The sequence below is a fragment of the Mesoplodon densirostris genome, chromosome 2 (assembly GCF_025265405.1).
Source record: "Mesoplodon densirostris isolate mMesDen1 chromosome 2, mMesDen1 primary haplotype, whole genome shotgun sequence".
NCBI lineage: Eukaryota > Metazoa > Chordata > Mammalia > Artiodactyla > Ziphiidae > Mesoplodon > Mesoplodon densirostris.
In genome coordinates, this window is record NC_082662.1 from 174275741 (window position 1) to 174303706 (window position 27966).

The 27966-nt window shown below is 44.6% G+C and overlaps 1 protein-coding gene across 1 annotated transcript; it reads right to left on the reverse strand.

Moving 5' to 3' along the window:
- Positions 1–908: 908 nt before the first annotated feature.
- Positions 909–27966, reverse strand: MTARC2 (mitochondrial amidoxime reducing component 2). The gene is made up of 7 exons (XM_060088652.1): positions 27692–27966; positions 21448–21621; positions 15484–15646; positions 14350–14490; positions 1883–1944; positions 1738–1809; positions 909–1035 (listed from the first exon to the last, which is right to left on the reverse strand). Exons 1-7 carry the CDS (start codon positions 27964–27966, stop codon positions 909–911), a joined length of 1014 nt encoding a protein of 337 aa, XP_059944635.1.

Sequence of the window (27966 nt, forward strand, 5' to 3'; positions counted from 1 at the left end):
ATCCCATCTATCTCACAGAGACCCTAGAAGGACTACAAAAGGTAACACATTATCTTAGGCTTTCTAACACAAGGGCTCTGGGAGCTAAGACGATTGGAAACGGCTGAATGTGAGTGAAACACGGGTGTTCCTCACCTCCGTCCACTGCAACACAACAGGATCTGATTTTGAGGAGGTCTGAGACTGAGCAATACAGAGGACCCCTAACTGTTAAGGTACTTCAGAGGCCATTGGGTCCTTCAAATGCAGACAACAGGGGCTTCCCTGGTGGCGCAGTGGTTGAGAGTCCGCCTGCCGATGCAGGGGACACGGGTTCGTGCCCCGGTCCGGGAAGATCCCACATGCCGAAGAGCGGCTGGGCCCGTGAGCCATGGCTGCTGAGCCTGCGCGTCCGGAGCCTGTGCTCCGCAACGGGAGAGTCCACAACAGTGAGAGGCCCGCGTACCACAAAAAAATAAAAATAAAAAATACATTTGATAACAAGCATTTGATTTAACAATTTCCCCCAAGTTGACTTTGAATAGTCTATACATATCCCCTTCACTTTTCTATCACAGACACAAAAAATAAATACAGAACTCTCCAGAACCGCTGACCTTCACTTTCTTATTCCTTCATGATATTCCCTAATGAACTGGGACCCAAACCTGTCTTTCTGCTGGGGCTCCTGCATCCACATTTTATAACTGGATGGGAAAGGGAGGTGGAGGAGGCTGCAAGAATGCCGATTGCTGTGGGGAATAAAAATAAGGGGCGTTTTCCAGCTCCAAAGATCAGAACACAAACTGCCCATTCTCCCAAGAGTTAAAGCAGCAAAACGTAAAAACATCTCAACACAAGAAAATGTGGCCATGGCGTCAAGGCCCTGCATTCCAGAAGCAAAGATTGCCCTTTACCTAGTGGATCTGTCACTGTATCATCTGGTACACGGGGTCACCAACTTTCAGGCTTCCAATTTTTTCCACCGAATAATAGATCCCAAAAAGTGGGGATGACTGGTAAATGGGCTTCTCGGAAGGATCGCACAGCCGGTAGCTGAAAGAAGCAAAAATTCACCCTTAGGCACACAGAGGAAGTAACCTAAGTGCTCTCAGTGGAATTCAAGTGTTCATTCTCAGGTTCCCTATAAATAAGCAGCAAGCTTTTTCTAAAATGTAGACAGAGAAGTCTTGGCATTTAGTCAAACTGCAAATAATCTTGGTTTTTCTAGAAGTATCCTGAGAGTCTAAACAGTTTTTCTATGGCTTCGTTTTGAGCCCAAAAGAAGAAACTTGTACGTGTTACTGAAAATAAATACTTCGTTTGCATGTGTACTTCCAGCTTCACAACTCATGGAAATAAATGCCCGTACAATCTCAAAATGGACCTGCCCTGAACTCCAGGCTTCCTCAACAATTCTCATATTCTTGACTTTGATTCTATCAAATAAATGTGAGTTGCAACAAAAATAAAATGACTCGAGGTCTTAATTTGGAAATACACATGTAAATCTTATTAAAAATTGATGTGAGAGAGACGAACATTTCAAAATGTAGGATTATACAGTTAAAAATTTGGCCAAAGCACTCGAAGATCCATCTAGAAAAAAAAGAGAAAGCCACTAGTACTCACGTACATTAAACAACAGACACAAAACAAGCAGAGAGCAGAAAGGTGCCCAGACAGAGCACCTAGAACCACAAGCGGTTCAAAGGATGGGGATAATATAAAAATACACTGGACACGTGGATGTTTTACCTTTTCAGCGTTTCCAGCGGCTCCTTCCTGTTGATCACTCCGGTATCTGGGTCCACCGTGGTCATAATGCACCTGTCACACCATAACAAAAGGTTAGGGGACAGTTAAGAACCGATGAGCATGCCATGCCCCAGAGAGTCCTTACCTGGGACAAGCCAAAACCTTTTTCATTTCTACGTCGCCAATGAAGAGTTCACCCCAGGTGTCCTAGGAGAAAAGGAAAAGGCATTTTTTGAATTAAGGCTTCATCAGTCTTTACAGCAATTTATTCTTTGGCTGGTCCTATGAAGCTAGTAGAAGAAAGCAGTGCAAGGGGATGCCACGAAGTATTCCCCCAAAAGGACTCAAATGGAGGCAGTGTGCTGGTGAGTCCAGGATCCAGCTCTTGACTTGGTCTCAGAAGCCTGCCCCTTTCAGCACAGCAAAAATAGATCTTCTCTAGGGGGTAGTTTGCCACGAGGGCTGTAAACAACTCCAGATCAAGTTAATGATAGATAATGAGAAGCGGAAACCTTGCAAGACTGCCCACCCTTTCCTTTTGCTAAGCTACAATGGAAGCCAAGTTACAATCTGATGGTTCTTTGATGAGTGGGACATGACCCAAGAAGAATCAGTTCTGAGACTCATCCATCCAACACCTCCACCTCCGCAGAGCGGCAGCCTGCCCCCAGCTCTGGCCAGTCACGGCCGCTGGCCCTGCTTTGCTTTCCCACCCTTGAACCGTGGTTATGTCCTGCCAACGTCTGCCTCAGGGCTTCCATCAAACCTCACAACTTTGAGGGAGGTACTATTTTGGTCCCATTTTTACACAAAGATAAGGAGGCAAAGAGAGATTAAAAAGTTTTCTCAGGGTTGCAGCAGTTAGGTTTGAAAACCTTTCTGATTCTGAAGCAGGACTTTTAACCATCCAGCTTCTAACTACACCCATCTATATATCTATCTACACACACACATACAAACATATATACACACATATATGGAGGTTATACAGCTTACATTATATATACATATACATATTCATATACACACACATATACACATATATATATGAGGAGGGTATGTTACAGGTCTCTCTTGCTAACAGGAAAGCCATCTATCTGCAAAGCTTGAATTTCACAGGACAATCCTCTGTCCAGGCCGCCGGAGGAGAGGTGGGAGGCATCGGGGCTTCACTGGGGCTTCACTCCAGGCTCCATAAACCAACAGTACTTATAGCTAGATGCAAAAAAAAAAAAAAAAATGACCCTTGAAAAATTGTTTCCTGATCTCAACCCAAGTGAGGTTTTTGGAGACCATGGGTCTAACGGATTTGGTGAGAAATCAGCCTCCAAATGAGGCAATGAGGCATTTACTCCTCTCACCCGCTGGGCTCACTCCCCCAGGGACAGGAGAGGAGAGCAGTCTGTCCCTGCAGGAGGCAGGCAGAGCAGGGCGTAGGGCCTCTCATGTAACACTTCCCCCTCCACTGATGACCAGGCTCCAGTCATGCTAGGGTCCTCTTTCAGGGATACACTCACACCCCAGGGCCTATAGGGGTGATTCAGCGAAGGCACAAAAGGAAGTCCAGTATCTAACTGGGTCTTCCCAACTCAGAAATCTCCTGCGGGATATGACTGAAGTAAGGAGGTCTCTGTGAACGCCCTGGGCTCCCAACCCTCATTTATGAAACTGTTTCTGTGTGGAAATAGACTCTGCGTTCCAAACAACCCGTTGAGGGGTGAACTGTGTAACCCTTGTAAAAGGCAAAGCCACATCACGTAAAATGGAATCTCTATAGCCTAGCCGGGACTTTTTACAAGCAATGTTCAAACGCAAAACTGCAAGACAGCCATGGTGTCTAGCTAACCTCCTGGAGGAAGGTGGAATATGACCGGTAATAACAGCTCCTGCCTGGGGAAGTGATGGGCCTTGTGGTACCCTGGCCTGGAAGCGGCTAAAAAGGCTGGACGCACTTCGCCACACGAGGGCGCTGCGGCCACAGGAACGTGAGCCCATCAGGCAGCCCGGGCCGAACCAAGCCCCACCTCAGCATTCCAAGTAGCCCCCCACCCCCGCCAACGTTCAATTTCTTTTTACAAATGCTGAGCAATCGCATATTTCAAAACAACGTTATCTGTGGAACGTCGGCCTCGTGACTGTGATATAAAGCAGGAAGTCTGAAAAGTTCAGTTACGTTTCCTAGTTTAACAAGACATTTAATCTGCTCTTAACGCTATTACACAGCTGAAGTACCCAGTTTAGAAGAACAAATTACCCGTTTTCATATGAATTGTATGAAGCCCCCCAAATGCCAGTTCTAATTACCTCCTAAAATATTAATCAGTTTATATGATAACATCACCCATCCTTGATCTGATTGTCAGCATTTTGGTGTAAAGCCTTATTTGCAGTAAAAAAAAAAAAAAAAAAAAAAAAAAAATGCACTAAGCATATTAACTTAAATGAAATTATTAATTATGTTATTAGAGAAAATAATAATGCATTTTAAATTATAGAAAAAATAAATTTAAATTAAAGAATATAGGAAATTAAATTTACCATTACATTCTATTAGACACCCGAGGTGTCTTCCCTAAGCACAGAAACAGCTCCAAGAGCTTACAGCTCCCCCTGCTGGTAAGCAGCCTCTCTGCAGTCTGGCAAAATCCAGGCCATTTAGAGCGAACACAGAAAAAACCATGGAGTTTTTGAGATGGAAGAAGAAAGGAAAGCAAGAAAGAAAGCAGGGAGAAAGGGGAAAGTACTATACATAAAGGGCTCAGCTCTGTGGAAGAATGCTGAGAATTTACTATTAATCTGCAGGCATTTTGTGAACACTAAATTAAGACTACATGGTTTCCTATCACAAGAAGCATCCAGAGAAAGACATAAAAGAAGGGTTTGGAGTCATTGCTGAGGAACACACAGAACAGCACAGGGGAGGATGTCTGTTTATTGGTGACCTTCACTGGAGTGCATATGGGATTGTGCCCAGCAAATCACTAAAGGTACGCCAGGAGATGAATCTCTCTGTCTCTCTCCATATGGCTATATATACATAGCTATATACATATATTTAGAGAGAGGGAATAGCTATATAGAGAGAATATTTATCCATCATTCTCTATGTATGCTGTGGTTCTCTCTATATATGTTCTATGATTACATACATATATACTTGTGGCTATACATACACATGTATACATGGATATATACATATATTTGTAGAGAGGAAATAGATATATATCTATATATTCCATCCTTTTCTATGGATATATATATATATATATATATATATATATATATATATATAGAGAGAGAGAGAGAGAGAGAGAGAGAGAGAAGGAGGAGAGCGCCAGGTGAGAATGTAGGCCCAGGTAAGCTCTTGAATAACCAACTAACCATAGACAGACAAGACATTTGAAAGGAAGAAGGAAAGACAGAGGGAAAAAGCCTGAGTGGGTCTGCTGTTCTGTGGTCTACAAAGGAATTCTCCTGAAGAGCACAGATCAGATCAGCAGTTCTAATCAGACTAACAGCTACAGAGCCTTCGGGCACCTATATCTCAGGCCCTGCTCGCCTACTACCACCTGAGCCCTTCCCCTCCCAAATCTCAGATACATGATCGGTGCCTTCCTTCCTCTGCTCCTGATTCGTTAATGGCTACTCCTCAGTTCATTATACTGTGTCATACATACAATTGTTAGAAGAAGTTTTAAGCTATGTTGGGATAATTCAAAGGAATGAATAAGTAAATAAACAAAATTTTTGTCTAGAAATCTTTAAGTAATTTTCCGGATTGGTATCAATGACTGGACAAGATTACCATAGGCTCAGAAAGTCATCTACTAGAGGCTGGCTATATGCACGCAGACTTACTGTTTGGGCATTAGAAAGGAGGGTGTGAATCTACATTTATTAACGCTGAATAATGTTCAAGATGTTGCTGAGTGAAAAAAGCACACCTAGATATATATACGACATGTAGGATGATTCCATCTATGTAAAACAAATCTGTATAAATACCTGTGTGTATATATTTATAGCAATATATTTGGAAGGCTCCTCAAGTTTAAATAGTATTATTTGCTTTTTATAATAAATTTCTCTTTTATTTTTTTCATTTTACTTTTTATACGAAGCATTATAATCCCAACAACACATTTTAAAAAATCATTTTAGTCTAGAAAGTTTCTCAGATCCTTTCTGACAACAAATACATGGTGTCTTATCCAACACCAAAATGCAATTCTTTGACACCAACTGCTGTCCGACAATTTAACTCAATTCTGATACTAACTGCTCTGAGTTAGCACAGACCCCATGGGTTCAGGGCTCAGTCCCTCAAGACTGTCCCACGTCAGACGCCAGCTGCAAGTCCCAAGTCTCCCGTACTTCTGACCAACCAGCTATAAATCAAGGGTTCCCATGACCCCCTCTGAGGTTCCATATTTTGCTAGAAGAGCTCACAGAATTCAGGAAAGTGCTTTACTATTACCAGTTTTTTATAAAGAATACAATTCAGGAACAGTCAAATGGAAGAGATGCACAGGGCAAGGTATGGGGGAAGAGCACAGGCAGAGCTTCTGTGCCGTCCCCAAATGCACCACCCTCCCAGCACCCTGATGTGTTACCCATCAGTGAGGTCTCCAAACCCCAGCATCTAGGTGGTTTATGGTGGTCTCATTACTTAGGCATGATTGATTAAATCATTAAACTCAACCTCCAGCCCCTCTCCCCTGCCTGGAAGTCTGGGGTGTGGCTGAAAGTTCCACACTGTAATCATCTCTTGGTCTTTCTGATGACCAAACTCCGTCCTGAAGCTATCGACCTGCCTCACCCATCCTGACGCTCACCTCATTACCATAAACTTAGGTGTGATTGAAAGGGGCTTGTTATTAACAAAAAACTTTCCTGTCACCCTTGTCAGTCAGGAAATTCCAAGGGTTTTAGGAGCTGTGCCAGGAACAGGGGACAAAGACCGAATAGATATTTCCCATTACACCGCACAGTTAAGCTGTCTCAACCCAAAATCTGTTTCTCTATTTTTAAGGTACACAAGCAAAATGATATTCTTTAATGTCCTGTTCGAATCTCCCTATAAAGAAACCCCGTGGCATTCTTCCTACAATGAGATCCCTGTACACACACATACCTTGCACTGCATGCTCCTTTCTCTATGCTCCAGAGAAACATAACATGGTTATGTTCCCAGTACCACAACCCTTCTCCTACTGAGCCCTACATCCTGCTTCGTCCTGAGACCCTTGCAGGCAGACACAGTGAGGTCACTTTGGTAATCTTAGCATCCATCTCAGAGATTAGCACCCAGGAAGCCCTCAATAAATATTTGTTGCCAACAGGAATGTTCCAGAATCTTGGTTATGATATGAACTTGCAGGAAATGTTTCCTTAGCCGAAGTAAAACTCTACCTCGTGGTCAAACTTCCTTCACAGACTGACTAACACTGGATGCCATACTCTGAGAATTACCAACTTACATGAGACATGACTTTTCACTTACCAGATAAGTAAAGATTATAGACATCGATGCTGGCAGGAGTACTAGAAAAAGGGCATACTTCCACTGAGCTTGTGGGAATATAGATCGGTGCAGGGTTTCTGCAAAGCAATTTGGCAATGTATCTGGAGAGCCTTTAAAGTGCTGATTCAGCATTTCTGAAGAGTAAATTTAGAAATGTAGACAAAGACTGTTTTACAGAGCTGTTCATTACTCGTGTAAGGGGAAATGGAAAATAGCCTAAATGCCCGATTATACAGGAATGGCTAAATAAGTTATTGCCTATTTCTGTGATGAACTAATATGGAACTATGAAAACTATGCTGATGAGGAATTTGGAAAGATAGAGATGTGTTTGCCATATACCATTAAGTGAAAATGGTGGCATTCAAAATTATCTATACAATATCATACAAACAATATTGGAAACACAATAAAATGTTATTGCTGGCTACTTTTTGACAGTAGGAGGGTGAGGGATTTTTATTCCTTTAAATTTTTCTGTATTTTTCTAACGGTATACAGAGGATGTGGTACTTTAAAAAAATTACTTTTATAATCAGAAAAAAATTAACTGTATCTTAAAAAGATTCTTGAATGAAATCATTAAGATGCTTTCTACTTCTCTGCAGCCCTGGTTCCAGATGTCCTCAAGGCTTTCTCCTGACCCCGTGTTTGAGCAACGCTGCGCAGAGAAGTAAATCACTTCATCCTCACATCCTACAGAATTACGGGAGATACATTTCTGTTAACCTAAATGCATAATAAATGTGCCAGGAGGAATTTGCCCTTTGGAGGCACTTGGACTTGGAAAATCCAGGCAGAAGGGAAGGACTTCCCAAAGCTGGATAAAGCCAGCAAAGCTAGCTTCTGTTCCCTGGAGGGGTCACCTATTTTCAGAACACCAGTAACAGGCTACAAAAAAGGAAAGAAGAGACCTTGGGATGTGGCTCTTTCTCTCTCTCTGATGTGTATTCATGGAGGGATACTTTGCAGGGCTGATGTGGCTGCTCGTGTCCCATCCACACACCAGGCTCCTCTCAGGGAGGTTAGAGTCCTGAGGATTCCGGTGCTTCGTGGACAGTAAGAGATCCTAGTCTCCCCTTGGGGTTCAGCTTCTGACTGAGATGCTGGGGGCCCCACACCCACCAACAGCAGAGTCTGGGAGAGGCAGCCACCATCCCCGATTCCCAAAGGCAGCAGCCTGGGTTGCTATTCAGCATCTGGGTCCAGGGGTGTGAATCACAGCCTTCTGGAGGACGTGGAGGGAAAGGGTTGGGTGTATGGTGGAGGGGTCCATCCGATGACTCCTACCCGCCTCTACAATACCTTCTCTGCTTCAACATCTGTATCCGATGGGCTCATCTCTAGGGTTGTTTTGTAAAGCATATGGCCATTCCTTACTCGTGATGTTCAGATGTGTATGTCTGTGCCATCATACCTGCTCAAAGGGAATAACCATGTACTATTGTCATCGAAGGCTTTTATTTCCTCCTTGATCTGAAAAATAACATACTTAGAGGTGGGTAGGATATGATGAACAAAATTCAATGGTCAAATCCCTGCCCCTTGTTGAATTCAGTTCAACAAGATCTTACATACTCAAGAGCTTGTGCATTCAGGACCAAGGATAAATGAGAAAAAGCACAGTGAGGCATGTCTTGAGAAATAGACCTCATGCAATTGTTAGGAAGAGTAAAATGTGTTTGTTAACTTACTTTTTTTAAAAAGTTGGAATATAGCATGTGCAACATTAGTGTTTGTTTTAAAAAAAAGCCAGCTAACATATATCCAGAAAAACTCTAATTAGAAAAGATACATGTACCCCAATGTTCAGAGCAGCACTATTCACAGTAGCCAAGACAAGGAAACAACCTAAGTGTCCATTGACAGATGAATGGATAAAAAAGATGTGATACATATATGCAATGGAATATTACTCAGCCATGAAAACAAATGAAATAATGCCATCTGCAACAACATGAATGGACCTGGAGATTATCATGGTTAAGTGAAGTAAGTCAGACAGAGAAAGACAAATATCATACGATATCACTTAAATGTGGAATCTAAAATATGATACAAATGGACTTATTTACAAAACAGAAATAAGCTCACAGACATAGAAAACAAACTTATGATTACCAAAGGGGAAAGGGAGGGAGGGATAAATTAGGAATTTGGGATTAACAGATACACACCACTATGTATAAAATAGATAAACAACAGGTCCTACTGTAGAGCACAGGGGACTATATTCAATATCTTATAATAAACTATAATGGAAAAGAACATAAAAAGAATATATATATACATATATATGTGTATAACTGAATCACTTTGCTGTACACCAGAAACTAACACAACATTGTAAATCAATTATACTTCAATAAAAAAAGCCAACAAAAGAGGTCATGTCAGGGAGGGGGTCTGAGAGACCTTTGTGATAAAGTGCCTTTTTGACCACACACACACACACACACACACACACACTCACATTAACAGAGAGAAGAAAAAGGCAACAGGAATTGTACAGCTCTAGGGCTGCAGAGAACCTTTAAAATCCTTTAGTAAAACTTGCCCACTTTAAGATCAGAAAATGATGCTCAAGGAGGTTAAGGTCAAGCTCACAGAGACAGAAGGACCACGCGGCCCTCCTGGTCTCCAGCCAGGAGTCAGACATATCTGATTATCACCTTGCTCCCAAGGAAAACCTCAGGCCAGAGGGTCTCTGCCCTGGCTCAAGCCAGAGTCACCAGGGGGCTTTAAAAAGCTCCTCTGCCCAGACTGCAACTGGGACCCGGGATGGGGATTGTTCCAGTGTGGGAACCACAGCCCAACCTGATCTCTACGCACTCCCTCCCACTCTAAGTCCACTTGTCTTCCTGCCGCGGGCTTTCAGGGGTGTGCATATACTGCGTGGAGGCAGTGATGGAAAGGGCTCTGTGAGGCTGTACAGAAAGAAGCCCAAAGAAGCGTCCTCCAATTTGTCCTTGTTATGAGAGGGGCCGAAGTTCTCTAGGGTTTGGCTTCACATGCTTCTCTTCTCTCTTTCTCAGCCCCTAAAAGTCTCTGTGGCAAATATTTTGAGTTACTGAGATGGAAACAAAAAAAGCAAACGTATAAGGAGATCTCCTTAAGTAAAGGCACTAACTTCATTGGCAAATTCTCCAGGAATGTGACTGTATTACTGCCCCCTCCACCCAGGACTCCTGTCTCCCATGTGCTCATCATGTTAGCTTTTCTAAATCAGGACTAATTCACCTGAGGTCCTTGCTTGAGGCTCCTATCAAAGTGGGGATGTCAGAAAAGCTCCCCAGATGGAAACAGGGCCCCTTACTTGAAAGGCACGCCATAAAGGGATGAGGGGAGCCCCTGCAGTCCACCACATGCGTACAACACAGAGAGTAAACCCTAAGGTCAACTATGGACTTTGGGTGATTATGATGTCAGTATAGGTCCATCCTTGGTAAAAAAAAAAAAAAAAAAGTATCTCTCTAGTGAGTGATGTTGATCATGGGGGAGGCTACACGTGTGAGGGCAGGGTGTATATGGAAAATGGTCAACTAAAGATAAGAAGCATTGATCAATTTTATTACTTTCAAACTTGATTGCTCTACGTTCCCAGAATTCAAACACACTTACACTAGACCAAAGGAAGCCGCTTTTTAAAGTCTGTTTGATATTCTGAGTTACATGGTAAAAGTACAAAGTGCTTTGGGTCACAAAGAGTAAATGTTGCACAATGAATCCTCTTATCACTCTATGATTCTGCAATAGATAATGGCCTGAATTTTTGTACCATGCTTAGGTTTGCTATATTTTTTATTATTAGATGGTCTATGAAATATTTATCTGCATTATCATTTTACATTAATATTTAACAGAGTCCCACTGATTGGAAGGGTTATAGTTGTGTGATGATGCCAGGTAGACAGGTTAACTCATCAGGCCCTTAACTCTTTGTCTCCTTAAGTTAAGAGAGGATAAATCAGCAACATTAGCATCATTTTATAGTAAAGATTTTTTAATGTGCATTTCCAGAGGACTCTTCTATTCAAATAAGAGTAGCCTACCTTATGTACTATTTCTGTAAGCCCATCCATCACAATGCGGGACTAAAACAACAAACGGACTTGGGAGCACAAGGTCACTTAACATTAAAAAAAAAAAGACTCCACCCACTCAAATTGCCTAAGAGAATACGGTTAGGTTTACATCAGCTTTAGGTTCAGTTTAACAAGTTAGACGTGAGCAAAAATTCTTAGTTGACAAGTTACAGAAAAGCAAAAATTCTTTAGCCGGGAATGGGATTATCTTTCCTTCTTATTCCTCTGGTTCAAGATCTTAAACTAAAATTATTATCTTCAGTGGAGACAAATCAAGAAAAATTGTATTCCCTAAAAGAAAGTTTCTCAGAAAAGAATGGGCCAGTTACAGGAGTCCTGTGCAAGAATTTTTGCTTCCTGGACTAATTTCTAATCAGTCTTTAGTAACTTGCATTATTAACACTGAGTCTAATTTCATTCGGTGTTTAACAAGTGTCTAATGACTCCATACTTCTGTACCCTCTGTTTATCAGCGTGGGAAAAGAGAACAGGGGAGAAATAGGTGGGTTTACTGGGAATTTCGCTAATAAGGCTTGAGCCTCAAGCCCCAGACCGTTTCGAGACCCTGCACTTAATTTTGGTTTTGATATTTTCTTTTCTTAAAGAGCACCCTCAAATTTTATCCACTTCAGGTCACACCAAATCTAGATTATTCCTGGGGAGAAATCAAGTCTCTTCTCTCAAGGAGCTGATGGTCTGAGAATGTCAGCGCCCCTTTTTCTCCCACCCCCTCCGTAACACTTGCCCCCTCACCTCTCCTAAATCAATGCTTCCTCAGGCACTGTTTGCACAAGATTCACCTAGGATGGTGCTGCTGACACAGTCACAGGCATATCACGATTCTGATGCAGGTTTCAGGTAAGTCCTGCTAATCTCCCTCTGGGGATGAAACATGGCACTGATATTTCTGCCTCAGTTTCCCTAACTTTCCATGCACTTTCTAGGGAGTGGCCAGAGTCATATCATGCAAATCATAATACCATGCAATTCGGCAATATTTCTTGGATGAATGCAAACAATAATTAGTTCCTCATTCAAAATTATGAGCACAGTATAAAGTCCAAACTCCTCGGCGTGCTGGCCTTCAGGCAGCTCCAGGTCCACCCTCCTTCTGCGGCTTCTCCTTTACCCCCAGTGTCCCTATGATTCTGAAATGCTCCCAGGCACCCTTAATGTAATGGCCTGTCGTGCTTTTAGGCCTCCCAACTGGTGGCCTCCTTTACCCACCATGACCCTCACTCTCCCTCGTCAGCACACACAGCTACGCAGCATGGCTTCTGGGTAGCTTGATTTGACCCCTCTCCAACCCCACACCCCCCTTCTCCAGGCAGATTTAGGCATCCCTACTTCTAAGCATCCTTGGCATCTGCTAAGCATGTGCTTTAAAGTACTCCTCACGCTGGGCTGTCATTGCCTCCTGGCCATTCTTCTCCTGTTGGGAAATTCTGAAGGGCAGGATCTGTATCTTTTTATCTCTGTATCCAGGGCTCTTATTATGGACCACAGCGCCCGGCCCATGAGAGATGATCAATTAGAAAACATTTTTTTTAAATGTGGAGCAGGGGCTTCCCTGGTGGCGCAGTGGTTGAGAGTCCTCCTGCCGATGCAGGGGACGCGGGTTCGTGCCCCGGTCCGGGAAGATCCCACATGCCACGGAGCGGCTGGGCCCGTGAGCCATGGCCGCTGAGCCTGCGCGTCCAGAGCCTGTGCTCCGCAACGGGAGAGGCCACAACAGTGAGAGGCCCGCGTACCGCCAAAAAAAAAATGTAGAGAGGAATTAAAGAAATTAGATAACAAACAACAGGATAATATCAACAAGTAGACAGCTTCTGTATACATTGCTATTTTTTTCATTATCAAGTAATATGAAGTACCTCCATGTGCACGGATTTATACTAGCTTCCATGCAAAGGTTTACCCTAAAAGGCAAACTTTACCAGCAAATAGGGGCACATTTCACTCACACACAAAAAGTGTGGTCACCCAAGCGAGCAAAGAATTGATAAGGTATTCAAGAGCCTCTCCCCTCAGAGTTAACTACTTGGAATCTCTAGACTGGAACCATGACCTCTGCTCCTCAGAAGCTGGAGTTGCAAGTCTTGAGTTCTCATCCAAAGCCACCACTTCCACGCCTAACAAGTTGTGTAACACCTGCAAGCTTCTGTTTCCTTATTAAAAAGGAGAAAATAGTACAGACTTCACAGACTGTAGGCTTTGATCCTATGGATCGAATTAAGTAATTTGCATGAAGCCATTCATTGGTTCTGTGCCTGACACCCAGTAAACACCCAGCAAATGGTATTTGTTGTTGTTATTTCCAGCGCTAACAAAGTTGAGCTGACTCCCAATGTTTAATATGATTCCTGGTCCTTCTTATTACAGAGCAACACCCGGCTATATGTATTTTTTGTACAGATCGCAGGTTACAACTCGGTTCTGATGTGGCTGTCCTTTTATGGCTACAAGGGGCTGAGTCTTTGGAGGGTGGAAATTTCTAGTTTCAACTACATAGGGGAGTATATGGGTCCTCTGGGAGAGACCTCAGACCAAGCATGGAATGTCCCCAGATCCTGGTTCACAGGCAGATCTCCTATATCCTCCTGGGGCTCCACTTTGGGGTCTGGGGCTTCCAGAAGTCTTAAATCTTTGAGCACCCCTGGATGCTACAGGAAAGGGAGAGATGGCTGTTCTCTTCATCTTTTTTTTTTTTTTTTTCCCATTAGTTACCCTGAGCTATGATTAGACATTCTAGCCTTGTCCCAGACTTGCTACAATTTGGAGTTGCCTTTGCTTGCTTTGGGGCCTGAGCACTGAAGAGAGTGAACAGCAGCCCCCTGAGGCCAGCGAGGTGATGGCAGCAGTAATAAGTGAACAACTCCACACAAGGCAAAGGTGATCCTTGGAGGAGGAGAGCCTCCCCAGCTGCCAACCTCAGAGGGTCTGACTTGGCACTGCCTAAGGAGCACATCTGGGCATCAAGCATAAAAGCAGCAAGCCGCTTACCTCCTCAAAAGCATTGTTGCCTGCCACCACGATATTTGGCCTGAAATTGTCGATTTTCACTTTCTTCTCCAGCCTGGTATTCAGATCTGCCAGGGAGGCTTCTGAGAGGATCATGAGGGGGCTGCAGTCCGGGTAGGCCACCTGTGCCAAGGACACAGCATGATCATGCCTCGCTGCCCATGGAATGGCTCAGACCAACTGCACAACTAAGCAAAATCCAGAAGCAAAACTACCTGAGTGCAGAAGGGGAAAGTGGTCTTCAGGAAGGATAGGTGACACTGAGGGCTTGGAAACGGCCAAGTCAGTGTTCCTGTCCACCCTGGACGCAGGTGGGGCTCCCCATCCACACACTGAAGGCAGCAGCCAGGCTCAGGTCCAGGGTTTCCCTCCAGCCACATCTCTTTTTCTTCCCTCAGGCGCCCAGCAGTGAGCCCCTTGCCACATCCTCAACACCACCGGACAGGGCAAGGGTCTCCTGCCAATCAGCTATACTCTAGCCAGGATTTCCTTCAGCAGCACCATTCACTCACATGCATTTATTAAGCACCCACTGTATATTAGGCACTGTCCTAGGTGGGGAAATAGCAGTGAACACAGCAGATAAAACCCCCTGCATTCAAGGAGCTTTTCGTTCAGGGATCATGAGGAGAGACTCCCCAAGGTGCATTTTGAACCCCATCTCACTGCAGAATGAAAGGCTTTGGTTTGGGGGCTGTAGCTGACACAGGAGGAGATGACTTCTCAGCCCCGGAAACAACCACACCCCACTGGCTGCGAAGGGAGGACTTCACAGAAGCAGAAAGTCTGCTTCTGTGCTTTTAGGAAACCTGAATTTTGTCCCAATCAAACTTCACTCTTGCCTCCCAGCCCATCCTCTCCTGAGTCCCCATCTCCCCGGGAGTCACCCCTGGCTTCTCCCCGCACAGTTCCTCCCATACTCCATCCTCCGCGCATCCTGGAGAGTCCACCAGGCTCTCAGCCACTTCCCTCTCCATCCCTGATACCTGCCGAGGGAGCACCCTCAGTACTACTCCCCTGGACCATCACTACCCTTTCCTAACTGAGGCCCCAAGAGGGGCTCTCTGTGGGCCCAGAAGGAAGCCAGAAGTAAAGGGCAGCTCTCTGCAAGCTCACCTGGTAATTCTGGCCAACAGAAGGGAAAATTTTGCTTGATGGTCTTCCCTTCATGTTCTTTTCAAACTGAACCAGCCTGAAAGCTTCTGTTTTCAAGAAGTTGGTGAACCACAGAGCAGCCTCATCACCACAGTCCCTGCCCTGGATGTCAAGACCAAACACCCTGGAAGGGTCACAGAGAGCAGTGGGGTTACTTTCTTCATCAACACACTGAGGGATGGGGTCAAGAGGGAACAGCTGTGCTGCTGGGACCTGACTCTCCCAGAAGACCAGTAAGTGGTCTGTGGGCCAAAGCTGGGCAGAAACAGAGGGGGAGGGAGCAGGGAAGAGCTTGTCAAACCCTAATAGGCTTGTAACTCACACAGATCTCGTTGAAATGCAGATTCTGGTTCAGGTTTTTTTCTTTTTTTTAAGTTGAAATATAGTTGATTGATAATATTGTGTTAGTTTCAGATGTACAGCAAGTGATTCCATTTTATATATATTTTTTCAGATTATTTTCCATTATAGTTTATACAAAAATTTTTTTTAAGATTTATTTATTATTTATTTATTTAAGTAATTTTTTTATTTTTGGCTGCGTTGGGTCTTAGTTGCGTTGTGGTGCGCGGGCTCCTCTCTAGTTGTGGCGCGCGGGTTTTCTCTTCTCTAGTGGTGGCGCGCAGGCTCCAGCACGCGTGAGCTCAGTAGTTGTGGCACGTGGGCTTAGTTGCCCTGTGGCTTGTGGGATCTTAGTTCCCTGACCGGGGATCGAACCCGAGTCCCCTGCATTGTAAGGTGGATTCTTTACCACTGGACCACCAGGGAAGTCCCTATACAAGATATTGAATATAGTCCCCTGTGCTGTACAGTAAATCCTTGTTGCTTATCGATTTTATGTACCGTAGTTTGTATCTATTAATCCCACGCTCCTAATTTTTCCCTCTCCCCCTCACTTTCCCCTTTGGTAACAATGTTTGTTTTCTATGTCTGTGAATCTGTTTCTGTTTTGTATATAGGTTCCTTTGTATTATTTTTTAGATTTCACACATACATGTTAGCATATAACATTTGTCTTTCTCTGTCTTACTTCACTTAGTATGATATTCTCTAGGTCTGTCCATGTTTTTTATAAGTTTAATTTCTTATGAAAGATTAAATTTCCATTGAATTATAAATATTAACATTTAAAATAAAATTATATCATAATTTATATATTATGTCTTAATATTATAAATATATATAAATTATATTAAATAAAATAAAATTATGCTTTTAAAAGCATGCAATGGAATCCAAATGCCAGGCTAGTTTGATATCTATTTTTAAAAACAATCTATTTTTTAAAATAAACGATTAAGGGCTTCTTTTATGGTCCATGTTTTAAAAATTATTTTTAACTTTTTTCCCAGTTTTATTGAGACATAATTGACATACATAAGTTTAGGGTGTAAAGCATAATGACTTGACTTACATATATTGTGAAATGATTACAAGTTTAGTTAGCAGTCATCATCTCATATATTTTTAAAGTTTTTTTTCCTTATAATGAGAACTCTAAGGATCCACTGTGTTAATAGATGGAATGGAAGAAGTTGAGTTATAATAATTTCACTCATCCTTTGAACCCTTCTGTGATCTTTGGCACTTAATAATCATTCATCAAAAAGTGTTTTTTAATACTTTATCAGCAAATTTGATTAGAGGCTCCTTAATTTTAGCATAAGACAAAGACTTTGAACCACTGTCTTGTAGAATGACTTTACCCCATCACTGGAGACATTCTCCTTTATCAACACCAGTATATTTTATTGTTTGGGCCCCATAGGTTTTCCCCTCCCAGAGCAGTGCTCCCTACTAAGACATGGGGTGTGCAAGCCTTTCATCTGTACAAAGGGGAGGTGGAGAGGAGAACTTGCCCCCTGCAGCTAAGATCACTGCTGGAGGGAGAACATACGGGATTTGAGGATCTGGAAATTGATTCCCTTACCCGCCCTTCCTCCACAGGAAGTGTTTGCACCTCTCTGTGTGAGTGCTTCTCCCAGCTTGAAGGCTACTGAGGTGATGTATGTGAGGGAATCCAAGGTGGACTATGAGAGGCTCAGGAGTCAACCCTGTGCTCCCCGAGGACCACAGTCCTGGTCTGACTGCTACACATGCCTCATTCTCTGACAACCTAGCCCACCTACTGTCAAATCTCCGTGCTGTTCTTCTGATGTTTCTTAGCCTTTTCCTTCTCTCTAAACCCCCTTCTTGGAGCTGCTGTTTGGCCTCAGTCCCCCTGCCGTCTCATGGTCCTCTCTCTCAGAGCCTTCAGCTTTTCCCCTAAAACTCTCCTCAACCAACCAGTTTACTGTTTCACACAGATCTGATTCCACCGTTCATCAGCTCCTTAAGTATCTGTTCCTGGACTGAGCACTTCTCTCAACCCCTTCATCACAGCCCTCGTGTATAAGTGCACACATTTCTACCCTCAGCTTCCATCCACTCAGATAAGCTTAGTGTGGGCACTTTGAAAAGTAGAAAGCACCCAGTGGGGCAAGGGAAAACTGATTATCCAGTGCCCCCTCCCACTCCTGAAACTTATCCCTCCCCTAATCCTTCCTCCCTCCCACCCCTGCAGCAGACTCTATCCCTCTGCCATTCCACCTTCTTCAGTTCTCTCAGAATTTGGGAATTCCCTAGCAGTCCAGTGGTTAGGACTCAGCACTTTCACTGTCGTGGGCCCAGGTTCGATCCCTGATCAGGGAACTAAGATGTCATAAGCTATGCGATGTGGCCAAAAAAGAAAAAAAAGTTCTCTCAGAATTTTATGCAAAGTCTACTTTCTTCCACATTCTGATACAAAATGTTCCATCATCAACACCCCATAGAAAAAAACTGAATCTCCATGTGTGAGTACAATAGAACTAGCATTAGTTAGTAATCTACTAATTCATAAAGCAAAATAACTTACTAAAAATACTTAAGAAGACATAAAAGCTTGAATGGATTTTTATAAAGAAAATCCAGGCAGTTTTACTGGAAATTTCCACCAATGATCAAAGAATAAATACTACCAAAGTTAAACAGAAAATTTTTTTTAATTGTCATCTAAAATAGAAACAAAAATTAAGATGTCTAGGACTAAATCTAACAAAAGATGTACAATTCTATTATAGAGAAAATTATTTTTAAAATTTTAATTTTTGAATTTAATTTTTTTTTATACAGCAGGTTCTTATTAGATATCTATTTTATACATATTAGTGTATATATGTCAATCCCAATCGCCCAATTCATCCCACCACCACCCTAGCCCGCCCCGCTTTCCCCCTTGGTGTCCATACGTTTGTTCTCTACATCTGTGTCTCCATTTCTGTCTTGCAAACCGGTTCATGGGTACCATATTTCTAGATTCCACATATATGCATTAATATTCGATATTTGTTTTCCTCTTTCTGACTTACTTCACTCTGTATGACACTGTCTAGGTCCATCCACATCTCTACAAATGACCCAATTTCATTCCTTTTTATGGCTGAGTAATATTCCATTGTATATATGTACCACATCTTCTTTATCCATTCGTCTGTAGATGGGCATTTAGGTTGCTTCCATGACCTGGCTATTATAAATAGTGCTGCAATGAAGATTGAGGTGCATGCATCTTTTTGAATTTTGGTTTTCTCTGGGTATATGCCCAGTAGTGGGGTTGCTGGGTCATATGGTAATTCTATTTTTAGTTTTTTAAGGAACCTCCATACTGTTCTCCATAGTGGCTATATCAATTTACATTCCCACCAATAGTGCAAGAGGAATTTGCACTTTTCTCCACACCCTCTCCAGCATTTGTTGTCTGTAGATTTTTCGATGATGCTCATTCCAACCCATGTGAGGTGATACTTCATTGTAGTTTTGATCTGCATTTCTCTAATAGTTAGTGATGTTGAGCAGCTTTTCATGTGCCTCTTGGCCATCTGTATGTTTTCTTTGGAGAAATGTCTATTTAGGTCTCTGCCCATTTTTTGATTGGGTATAAAACTTTTTAAAGAAGTAAAATAAGATATAAATAAGTGGGTAGGGGCTTCCCTGGTGGTGCAGTGGTTAAGAATCCACCTGCCAATGCAGGGGACACGGGTTCATTCCCTGGTCTGGGAAGATCCCACATGCCGTGGAGCAACTAAGCCCATGTACCACAAATACTGAGCCTGTGCTCTAGAGCATGCAAGCCCCAACTACTTAACCTGCATGCTACAACTACTAAAGCCCGCACATCCAGAGCCCATGCTCTGCAACAAGAGAAGCTACCACAATGAGCAGCCCGCACACCGCAACAAAGAGTAACCCCCACTCGCTGCAACTAGAAAAAGCCCATGCACAGCAATGAAGACCCAACACAGCCAAAATAAATAAATTTAATAAATTTAAAAGTTCCTGTCTGAAACAGTTTAAGGTAAAAACTTGCAATTATGTGAGCCACTTCTATCTGACACTAAGATGTTTCTTCCTAACAAGTTGAAAATGTTTTCAATAAAAAGCATGAAAAAAAAAGAGAAACAAAAAGCCTACAATTCAGTAAATTAGTCGTTAAAAAAAAAGATATAAATAGAGACATCGCTGGTGGCACCGTGGATAAGAATCCAACTGCAAATGTGGGGGACACGGGTTCGGTCCCTGGTCTGGGAAGATCCCACATGCCATGGAGCAACTAAACCCATGAACCACAAATACTGAGTCTGTGCTCTAGAGCCCGTGAGCCACAACTACTGAACGTGCACGCCTCAACTACTGAAGCCTGCACACCCAGAGGCCATGCTCCACAACAAGAGAAGCCACCACAATGAGAAGCCCACACACCGCAACAAAGAGTAGCCCCCGCTTGCCACAACTAGAGAAAGCCCATGCGCAGCAATGAAGACCCAATGCAGCCAAATAAATAAATAAATAAATGGGGAAAAAACAGATATAAATAAGTGGGGAAAGATAACACATTCATGGATAGGGAGGCTCTATGCAACAAAGATGATATTAACTATGTAAGCACCAACATTTATTTAAGTGCCTGAGATGAATCAGGCACAGTTGAAATAAATAAATAAATAAATAAACAAGTAAATAAATAAATAAATTCATTTCAATTTTCTCTAATTGAGCCTCAAGTTCAATTCAATACAATTCCAATCAGATGGAACACAATCTCCAATCAGGAGCTACAGGTGGTAACATCTCCACTAATGCCCTTGCTTGCCTGGCAATTCTGAATAGAAGTCCATCCTACTTGAATAAAAGGAGACAAACCCTAAAGATTGGCCCTTTGTATCCTCTCTATATTTGTATTAATCATGATTTTTTACTTTTTATATTTTTGATGTTTTGACATCTTGGGACTTGGTGATGCTGAAGGAACTACCCCTCCCAGTGCTAGTCAATTCCTAGAGATAGTAAAACAGTAGGCTTTCATAGGCAAACCAGCCAATTCAGAGCCCTCACCCCTTGTCCACTGTGCTTTTATACTCTGGCACTGTCCCCTGCTCTAATCACCCAGGACCAGGTACCAGAAAACTAGGGACAGCCCACCTGCCCCAGAGCCAATTTTCCCAGAGCCTGTAGAAACCAGAATAAAGACCCTTGCTCACATCTTCCCCTGCCCTCTCTGCCTCCTGACCGACATGGTATTTCCCCATGTGGCCCTGCATGGTATGAGCCTCCTGTTTCTAGGGATCTGTGAATATAAAAAACTTCTTTCTTCATGACAGTCATTTCTGTATCTGCATGTCTTGTCATACCTGATGAAAACAAATCTAAACATCCTTAATGCAATATTATGCTTCACCCACTCATACCTGACCACTGGCTTGATCCCAACATAGACTAGACTTCTCTTAAATATTTCCTTTACCAGTCTCAACATCTAGCATGCAAAGTGTAGCAAGGCAGAGTACAGGGTGGAGCCTAAAGGGAAATCAGTTGTCACAGATCCCCAGAGGCCCCCAAGCAGAGCACCTGCAGTCATGGATCTTGTTTGAAGAATGTAGCTTGGTTGGCAAAACCAGCTGGTCCATCCCTGGTGCTCTGAGAATAAGGCAATCATCCTCATAGGTAGTGGAGACCAGCACGAGGCGAGGTTCCTGCCGGGCAGTCACCATGTGTCCATCTTCCTTAATCACCAGCCAAAACCTGCCAAGAAACAAACAAGGGCACACTCAGAAAATCTTCTACCACCCTCTCCATAGCTTCCCTCTAGCTTTCTATTTCATCAAAACCCTCCCTCTGCCCCAAGTCAGGACCCAACAATTTTTTCCAGACAGTATCCAGGTCTAGCCAAATTTTGGGGGTCCAAAAGTCTTTGGCTGTTTGGTACAAACAGCCCTGGAAAAGAACATCTGGCCAATGTATGGAAATCCCCAGTCCTGAAAATCCTTCTGATGAGGCTGGTGTAGGGACCTTCTCAACTGCTGGGGCAACTACTTTGCTTACTCTGGGTCTTTGCTTTGGTCAGAGACTTCCCTGAGCCTCTGGTTGAAGCGGAATGTCTTCCAGGTCTTTTTGCTGTGGAACAAGATGGGGTTGACCAACTAATGGCCCAAGCAGACTGAAACTCTAGACAAAGGTCTTGAATGTTTGTGACTCCAACAGATGCAATCCAGCCTCTGCTGGGTTTAAATTGCTGGGGCATGTGGACCCTGATCAGGAAAACCCTAAACAGCCTTTCTTCTTCATACACACATAAAAACTTATAGAATGTTGGAAGCCAATATTACCTTCATTTTAAAAAAAGAAAATATATCTCTACAATGGAATATCATTCAACCATAAAAAAGAAGGAAATCCTGAATTTTTGTGACAACACAGATGAAACTTGAGGGTGTTACAATAAGAGAAATAAGTCAGACAGAGAAAGACAAATACTGTATGATCTCACTTGTAAGTGAAATATAAAAAGGGGGGAACTGCTAGAAACAGAGAGTAGATTGGTGGTTCCCAGGTGTTGGGGGTGGAGGAAATGGGTGAAGGTGGTCAAAGAGGAAAAAGAAGTTCTAAGAGGAAAAAGTTCTGGAGACGTAATGTACATTATGGCAACTATAGTTAATAATACTGTACGGCAGGGGTCCTCAACCCCCGGGCCGTGGACTGGTACCAGTCTGTGGCCTGTTGGGAACCAGGCCGCACAGCAGGAGGTGAGTGGCAGGCGAGTGAGTGAAGCTTCACCTGCTGCTCCTCGTCGCTCCCCATCGACCGCATTACCGCCTGAACCATCCCCCCCGCCCCAACCCCCGTCAGTGGAAAAACTGTCTTCCACGAAACCGGTCCCTGATGCCAAAAAGGTTGGGAACCGCTACTGTATGGTCTACTTGCAAGTTTCTAAGAGAGAAAAGTCTCAAATGCTCTCACCATAACAGCGACAACAACAAAGCGGAAATTACGAGAGGTGAAGGATGTGATCACTAAATTTATCATGGGAGTCATTTCACAATATATATGTGCATCAAATCATCACATTGCACACCTGAAACTCACATAATGTTATATGCAATTATATCTCAGTAAAGCTGGAGAAGAAAAAAATTCATGCAAATCATGTGTTAGATAGGAACGCCATTCACCTTCTAGAGAGCACCTCCCTCCACCCCCGTTCCAGGCTCAGCTTTCACACGCTGTGTATCACATCCAAGGGGATAGTAGGGTGCGGGGTGAGGTGAAGAATGGAATGGGAGGCTGACCTGCTTAGATTGGCTAGGCTCTTATCGGTAGTAGAGCATGTATTTGGGGTGACGCCACACAAATGATTGGATGACTAAAAAAGAAAAACGTGCCACCCCTAGGGGAAAGGAGTTTCAACATCGCTATTTTAGACAGAGCAAGTGCAGCGGGTGAGGAACTCTGCGGGCTCTGAGGAGTGAGCCACCACTGAACGCTGGGGCCTCCCACATGTGAGCAGGATAAAAAGGACGGCCCCTTCCAGAAGGACGGAGACATTTCAATATATGAGTGGAGCGAGATGGAAGGTTCACAATAACCCGGTGAGGACATCCGCTATCATCACAGCGCAGGGAGCCAGGGTCTCCTGACCCTGGCAGGTAATCTGCCCTCTGGAACCTCCCAGTCAGGCGACCTATCCCTGTCCAGGTTCTGGATAACTGCCCTCCCCTGCAACCGAGCCAGCAGACAGGGGCTGGGTCCTGAGCCCTGCTAACTGGCATGTGTGTTGGTGCGAGGGTACAGCGGCGGGGATGGTGAGAGTGCAAAGGCATTTTAGGAATTGCCGTGGCTACTCTTCCCAGGCGTTGAGCATGCTGGGCAGTAGTAGGTCTCCGACCCTCTGAGGAGGCCACCTTTTTCTTTCTAGGGATCTTTGGTTCCCAGGGTTCTCTAGCCCGTTCACCTACAGGGTGAGGGTGGGTTCTGTGACCCAGGGATTTCCTGTCTACTTTGTTACAGCCCTATTCCCTTGGGCCTGGGCCCCGTTCCTTATTTCCAGCCTCAGCCTTGGGTGCAGCATCCTGGATGACCCTGTTCTGATGAACTCCACCAGTCTGCCCTTGAACTTCCGACATGGCCCGTCCCCCTCTGAGACAAGGCTCACCCTGAGAGCTGCACATGACCAGACACATGTCCAGACAGGAGTCACCGCCCCCCGCTCCCCCCGCCATGGCCCATTATTTCTGACAGTCAGCCCCCTCCCTGGGCAGAGTCTTCTCACCTGCTGTCCATCTCCCAACTTTAGCTCTTCACTCTGGCTCTCAAGCCACGCCCCCAGCTCCTGCCGGTTGTATAATCACCTGGGGGTTAAGCCCTGGGACGTAGCAGGAGAAGTGGTGGCTAGAGGTTCTATGCTAAATCCTGCAATGGAAGGGGCAAGTGGCAACTTGCAAGCAGCCCAACACTGTGGTAGGATGAAGATCACAATAAAAGGTGCAAAGGTGCCTTCGGCAACATACCCCAGCCAGCCACCCCCCTCACCCTGTAACCGGGATGATGATATTTTTCACCTCTTGCACACAAATGATGCCCAGGGAATGAATAATGACCTCTGTTCTGCCAGATCGGAAAGAAAGGATATGTCTGGAGTGTGGATTTTTTCACGACCCATTTTTTCTCGTCTGTGACCCTGAAAGCCAGCACCTTCATTTTACAAAGAAAACATGAGTATGTGGCACGAAGAGCAGTGCAGAGACCAGAGCTCAGAGTCTCCAAAAGAACAGCAACGCCCTGAACAACCAACAGCCGTGCTCAGGAAGCAGAGTCCAAGAGGGCTGGAAAGTCTCATTTCTAAACTGTCAAACTGGCCTGGGAAGTAGGAATGACTGAGTTGGAAAAGGGGGGAAAACAGGAGCCCTACCACAGAGAGCTGGAGGGTAAGGGCAGGGGGGAATGGCACTTGGGATAATAAACTTAGCAGACTCATGTCTCCAAGAGGTAATAGTCTATGCAGGAGAAATGAAGGGCTGGATTTATCAATGGGCGAGTCATATATGGTTGCTGAGGAGATTGAGGCTTTACAAGGTCAGGGAGGGCAGCCATGCCCTCCCAGCATCTGCACCAAGCAGCCAGTGTTAGCCTTCTGCTGGCTGGACTTGAAATGAGCTCAAAGCTCAGAGCTCTCAGGCCAAGCATTCGCACAAATATGCTAAAGGCTTTGAGCAAAATCGCTCTAGAAATCTAAGGCACAGAGTGCTTAGAGAGGAAGCTCTTGGCTTCTTAGATCAGTTCCAAAGACACAGATTCAAATTGGAAATAAATAAAGGCAGGCTTTTCCCGCATTCTAGACTATTTGTAGTTTTGTGATTGAACTCTCAAGTTGAGAGAATAACAGCATTTAGCAGAGTTCTTTCCCGCTTGCTTTCGAGTTTCAATTATCCTTTAATAAATAAAATCTAGATTTGATAAGGTCTTGGAGATCATCAAGTTCAACCTCTTTTTCAAATGAAAAAAAAAAAAATGAGGCTCAGAGAGGTTAAGTGACTTTGCCTGAGGACCCCTGATCCTTGGCACGACCCTTGCCCTTGTAAATCACATGCTGGTTTTACAGGAGGGGCGTGAGTGCTGCACTCAGAGATCTGAGTTCAAATCCCTCCAGCATATAATGGTCTTGTGATCCTGGGGGAGATACTCATTCTTTCTGATACTGTTACCTTATTTGCAAAGTGGACACAATACCTAACCCACAAGATTGTTCTGAGGCTTAAAGTACATCATCTGTTGAAAGGACTTAGTTAAGCATCTGCTGCATATGAACCACTGAATAAAAGTTTATTCCATTGTTTTTCCCTGCCTCATCCCAGTCTCCATACCACACCACCCCATCCCAAGCATTTATTGTTCAAAACAAGGGAAAGTGGATACAGTTCCATCTATTTTCAGATGCCCACAGAAGCAGAAAAGCAAAGGACAAATATTCTCTTTCCATGGAAGCAAGAGTCACAGCAAAGTAGAGACCAGGAGCAGGGGGAAAGCAACAGTTATTCTGATGATAAGAGGAAACACAGATAAGAACTGAATATCTCTGTGAAATAACCTCAGTCCTTCACATGAGGAAGGAAGGAGCACAAGTCCATTTTCTCTGGGTGTGCATCCTGAGAATTTACGTCTTCACTCTGTCTGAGGTCTTCCCAGCAGTCAGAAGGCTTTTCTAAGCCTTCACACTTGAATAGGCTTGAAAAATGCTTTTATTTTATTTATTTATTTATTTATTATTATTTTTTTTTTGCGGTACGCGGGCCTCTCACTGTTGTGGCCTCTCCTGTTGCGGAGCACAGGCTCCGGACGCACAGGCTCAGCGGCCATGGCTCACGGGCCCAGCCGCTCCGCGGCATGTGGGATCTTTCCGGACCAGGGCACGAACCCATGTCCCCTGCATCGGCAGGCAGACTCTCAACCACTGCGCCACCAGGGAAGCCCCACACTTTTGTTTTAATGGCAAGTATTATACGCACAGTCCACCTGCCACCTCCTCTCCCCAAAGGAAGACTTCTCTCTGCTCATTCTGTATTAAAGTGGGTCAGGCCCTCCACCGCCTGCGTCTCCCAAGCACCTTCCCCAGCCCCAGAAGCTGTGAGGGAAAAGCCCCAGCAAGGCCAAAGCCAGTGTCCTTGAATAAGACTTGGTTTCAGCATTGCTCCCATCTACCCACTAGTGCCAATAACGTTTTATTTTTCTACGATTGTGCTCATACTAAGAATTAGAAAGCTTAGAACTAGAAAGAGCCTTGGAGATAACCAGTCAGACCCTGTCCTTTTACAGAGCCTCTCCTCCGGGGTGGGGCTGGGGGTGGGCAGAGGCTTTGTAACCGAGCAGGACTCTCCAAGGCCTTCCCAGGACAGGCCCTTCCCCCATATCCTCTGCTTTAACTCCTTTCTGAAGTACCTAGATAACAGTACTTGATGCACATTTCCTCAATTGTTTTACAGATGTGACAACTCCCCATCAAATGGAAGATGTTAACTACTTGGTGACCAAAAGCACAAACCCCAGGCCTCCTGGAGCCTAAGGTGGTGATGTTAACCCCTGCGACACTGTCCTCTTACCTCACCATCAACCAGTTGGAGAATTGTGCACGAGCTGATCACATACCCTGTGACACCTCCCTCACTCACCTGGCTTTTTTTTTTAAACATCTTTATTGGAGTATAATTGCTTTACATTGGTGTGTTAGTTTCTGCTTTATAACAAAGTGAATCAGTTATACATATACATCTGTTCCCATATCTCTTCCCTCTTGCGTCTCCCTCCCTCCCACCCTCCCTATCCCACCCTTCTAGGTGGTCACAAAGCCCCAAGCTGATCTCCCTGTGCTATGTGGCTGCTTCCCGCTGGCTATCTATGTTACATTTGGTAGTGTATATAAGTCCATGCCACTCTATCACTTTGTCACAGCTTTTAAAAATGCTTTGCTGAAACCTTTCAGGGAGCTCTGGGTCTTGGGGGGCCTGAGCCACCCGTCTCCTTGCATGGACTTGCAATGAACCTTTCTCTGCTCCAAACTCCAACCTTTCGGTTTGTTTGGCCTCACTGTGTCTTCGGGCACAGGAACTTGCACTAACATCTTGCCTCCACTACCTTTCCAAATCTGCCCCAGACACGAACTTCACGTTTCCAGCTTCAGGATCAAAGGCAGAGGATCCAACAAGCAGCCCAGGACACGCACGTGGCAAACCTCTCTTCTCCTACCCTGGGACAGGGCCCAGCTCCCCAGCCCCACTCCCTCCCTCCTCAGCAGGTCCTGCGCTCTGGCCGCGCCCGGCCCTACCTGTCCCGCAGGTGACCGCTGCGCAGCCCCAGGGCCGTGCACTCCGCCGCCTTCACCGACACCCCCTTGCAGGACTTGACGGGGTAGATCCAGAGCTCTGCCACGGTGCCCACCTGCTGCAGCCGCCGGCGCCGCCTGGGCCGCGCGCGGCGCCAGGCCACGGCCCCCAGCGCCACCGCGGCCAGTCCCAGCGCGGCGACCCCGAGCCAGCGGGGCCGGGGCTGCGGCGCGGGGAGGCCCAGGCGGGCCAGCGCGGACGAGCCGGCTGCGCCCAT

Coding starts and splice junctions, on each gene's coding strand:
- MTARC2 (XM_060088652.1), bottom strand. CDS start 27,966: ATGGGCGCAGCCGGCTCGTCCGCGCTGGCCCGCCTGGGCCTCCCCGCG. Junction 15,647..21,447: donor AACAAGATCCATGACTGCAG/GTGCTCTGCTTG, acceptor TGACCCTTCCAG/GGTGTTTGGTCTTGACATCC. Junction 1,945..14,349: donor GCAACAATGCTTTTGAGGAG/GTAAGCGGCTTG, acceptor CTTTTCTCCTAG/GACACCTGGGGTGAACTCTT.